Source organism: Pan troglodytes, chromosome X (assembly GCF_028858775.2).
Source record: "Pan troglodytes isolate AG18354 chromosome X, NHGRI_mPanTro3-v2.0_pri, whole genome shotgun sequence".
NCBI lineage: Eukaryota > Metazoa > Chordata > Mammalia > Primates > Hominidae > Pan > Pan troglodytes.
The window spans coordinates 31653785-31655990 of NC_072421.2; the positions used below are offsets into that span (position 1 = coordinate 31653785).

General features: G+C 52.7%; 1 protein-coding gene across 1 annotated transcript; it reads right to left on the reverse strand.

The window, feature by feature from the left end:
• Positions 1 to 1185: 1185 nt before the first annotated feature.
• Positions 1186 to 2004, reverse strand: FTHL17 (ferritin heavy chain like 17). Its single transcript, XM_528923.6, has one exon. The coding sequence runs from the start codon at positions 1904 to 1906 to the stop codon at positions 1355 to 1357; it is 552 nt and encodes a 183-aa protein (XP_528923.2). The 5' UTR covers positions 1907 to 2004; the 3' UTR covers positions 1186 to 1354.
• Between the last annotated feature and the right edge of the window lie 202 nt (positions 2005 to 2206).

The following is a 2206-nucleotide window of genomic DNA, read 5'->3' on the forward strand; positions in this document are numbered from 1 at the left end:
CCCCATTTACCTGCTGTGCTTGAAGAGAAGCCACTGACAGTGAAGACATGTGGTGGATGGATGGTGCACTCTGGGGATTTCCAGCCCTAAGGCCTTCTTAGGTATTCAGTGCCAACTCAGGCAACAGTGTGACTGTCTGTTTCAGGGAGAGTACCTGAACAGAGGGGTTCAAGTGTACAGGTGTTGGCTGCCTTCCTGTGAGGTGCCCTACTACCTCATATAGTCTGTTACTTATTCTGAAGGCTTCTTTTATAAGAGAAGGATTTTGGCTGAGGTTTAGAAGCTGTCCCCACCCTAGGCTGGAAGGCACACCTGTAATTAGGAGAGAGACTCCAGTGATCAGGGCTGTCTTTAAGAGTGTTGGGGGATTTCCCTCCCTTCCAGGGCTGGTTATTTGGCTAGATTCCCAGTCTACCCACATAATCTTGTTTAACCCGTTGATATACTTGCAGGGTAACAGAAAGAAAAAGGAACATGGCATCAGAAGATCGAGGTTCATGTCCAGATTCCACAACTTCTTGCCTGTATGGCTACCCTTTTTGTCACTAATAAAGTCATGATACTTGTCCTTCCTTCTTCCTGAGATTCTTGTAAAAACAAAGTACAACAATGTAAATAAAAGGACTTGGACTTGCAAAGTGCCATTTTAGTTTGTCAGCCCCTTGGCTATGGGGAAGCCAGCTTAAGGCTCCCACTACAACTGTCACCCAGAGTGAGCTTGCCAAAGAGGTACCCTGCTGTGCTGTCACCCAGAGCCCCCACTTGCTACTCAGAATCCACAAACATTAACATTGGCATATTTTAATAAACTACAAGTTTTCATGTAAAGTTGAAGACCCTTTGTTTATTTTAATCCTTGCCCAATCCCATTTCCTTCACTTCTTCCCCAGAGGCAACCACTATGATGAATTCTAGACCACGTTTTACACTTTACCGTGCCCATGCACCCACAGCCACCAGGGCCCAAGAGTGACCACCCCACCCCATCCCACCCCACATACCCTGGTAGTTTACAAAGGGAAGACTAATGTGTTTTCCAGGGGCCCATAAAATACCATTCCGCTCCACCCCTGCAAATCCTGAGCTGCATGCAGATGGGGCAGGGGTGTGTGGAGAGACTGCTGGATACCTACTTTAAACCTGCATGGGGATTTGCCCTGATTCCTAAAAGGTGAGAGTTGCAGGTGTATCAAATGGACACCTTTATTGCTTTGAGAACCAGATAACTTTTTTGCTAACAATGGTAAAACTGAAAGATAAAACTGAAGAGAACTTTCTGAAAGGGCAACATACACGCCCCGCCTAGTGGCCTGACCCAGGGAAGGGACCCCGTGGCTGTGGGGCCCATCTGGGCTCAAGTCTCTTTGACGCGGCCGCCCAGGGTGAGCTTGTCGAACAGGTACTCAGCCAGGCCGGCTTCCGGGGAACAAATCTTGCGCAGGTTGCTCACGTAGCCACCCAGCTCTTTGATGGTCTTGACTTGCTCATGCAGGTAGTGGCTCTCCAGGAAGTGGCACAGCTGGGGGTCGCCCTTCTCCACGGCCAGCTGGTACAGATCCAGCAGGCTCTGGTTGACGTTCTTCTCCAGGTGGAAGGCGGACTCCATGGCCACGAGCCCGCTCTCCCAGCCTTGGCACTCTGGCTCCCTGATATCCTGAAGGCAGAGGCGGCCACCGCGCAGGTTCTGCAGCCTCATCAGCTTCTGGGCATGCTCCGTTTTGTCGTCCGACAGGCGCAGGAAGTAGCGGAAGAAGTTCTCCAGGGCCACGTCGTCCCGGTTGAAGTAGAAGGCCATAGACAGGTACAGGTAGGAGGTGTAGAGCTCCAGCCTGATGTGGCTGTTGATGGCGGCGTCGCAGTTGGTGTCGTACTTCTGGTGCACCTGCGACGGCTGGGCGGTGGCCATGGCGGGCAGCGCAAGTGCAGGCGAGCACACGGGCGAAGTCGGTGCGGTAGCGAGGGCAGCAGCTGAGGTGACAAGAATGGCGGATAGTGAAAGGCGGGTGTGCGATGAAACCGGAAGTGGGCAGTGGAAGTGGGCAGTGGCGACCGTTAGGGAGGAGCGCGCTCTGTCGGTGGGGGGAGGAGCGGCGGGGGACAGAGTTGCGGGGCAAGGGGGTGGGGGCACAAGCGCTGACTTCCGTCGGAAATCCCGGCCACTTGGCGCTGAATGTTTCAAGACCATCTTTTAAAAATAACTGCTCTA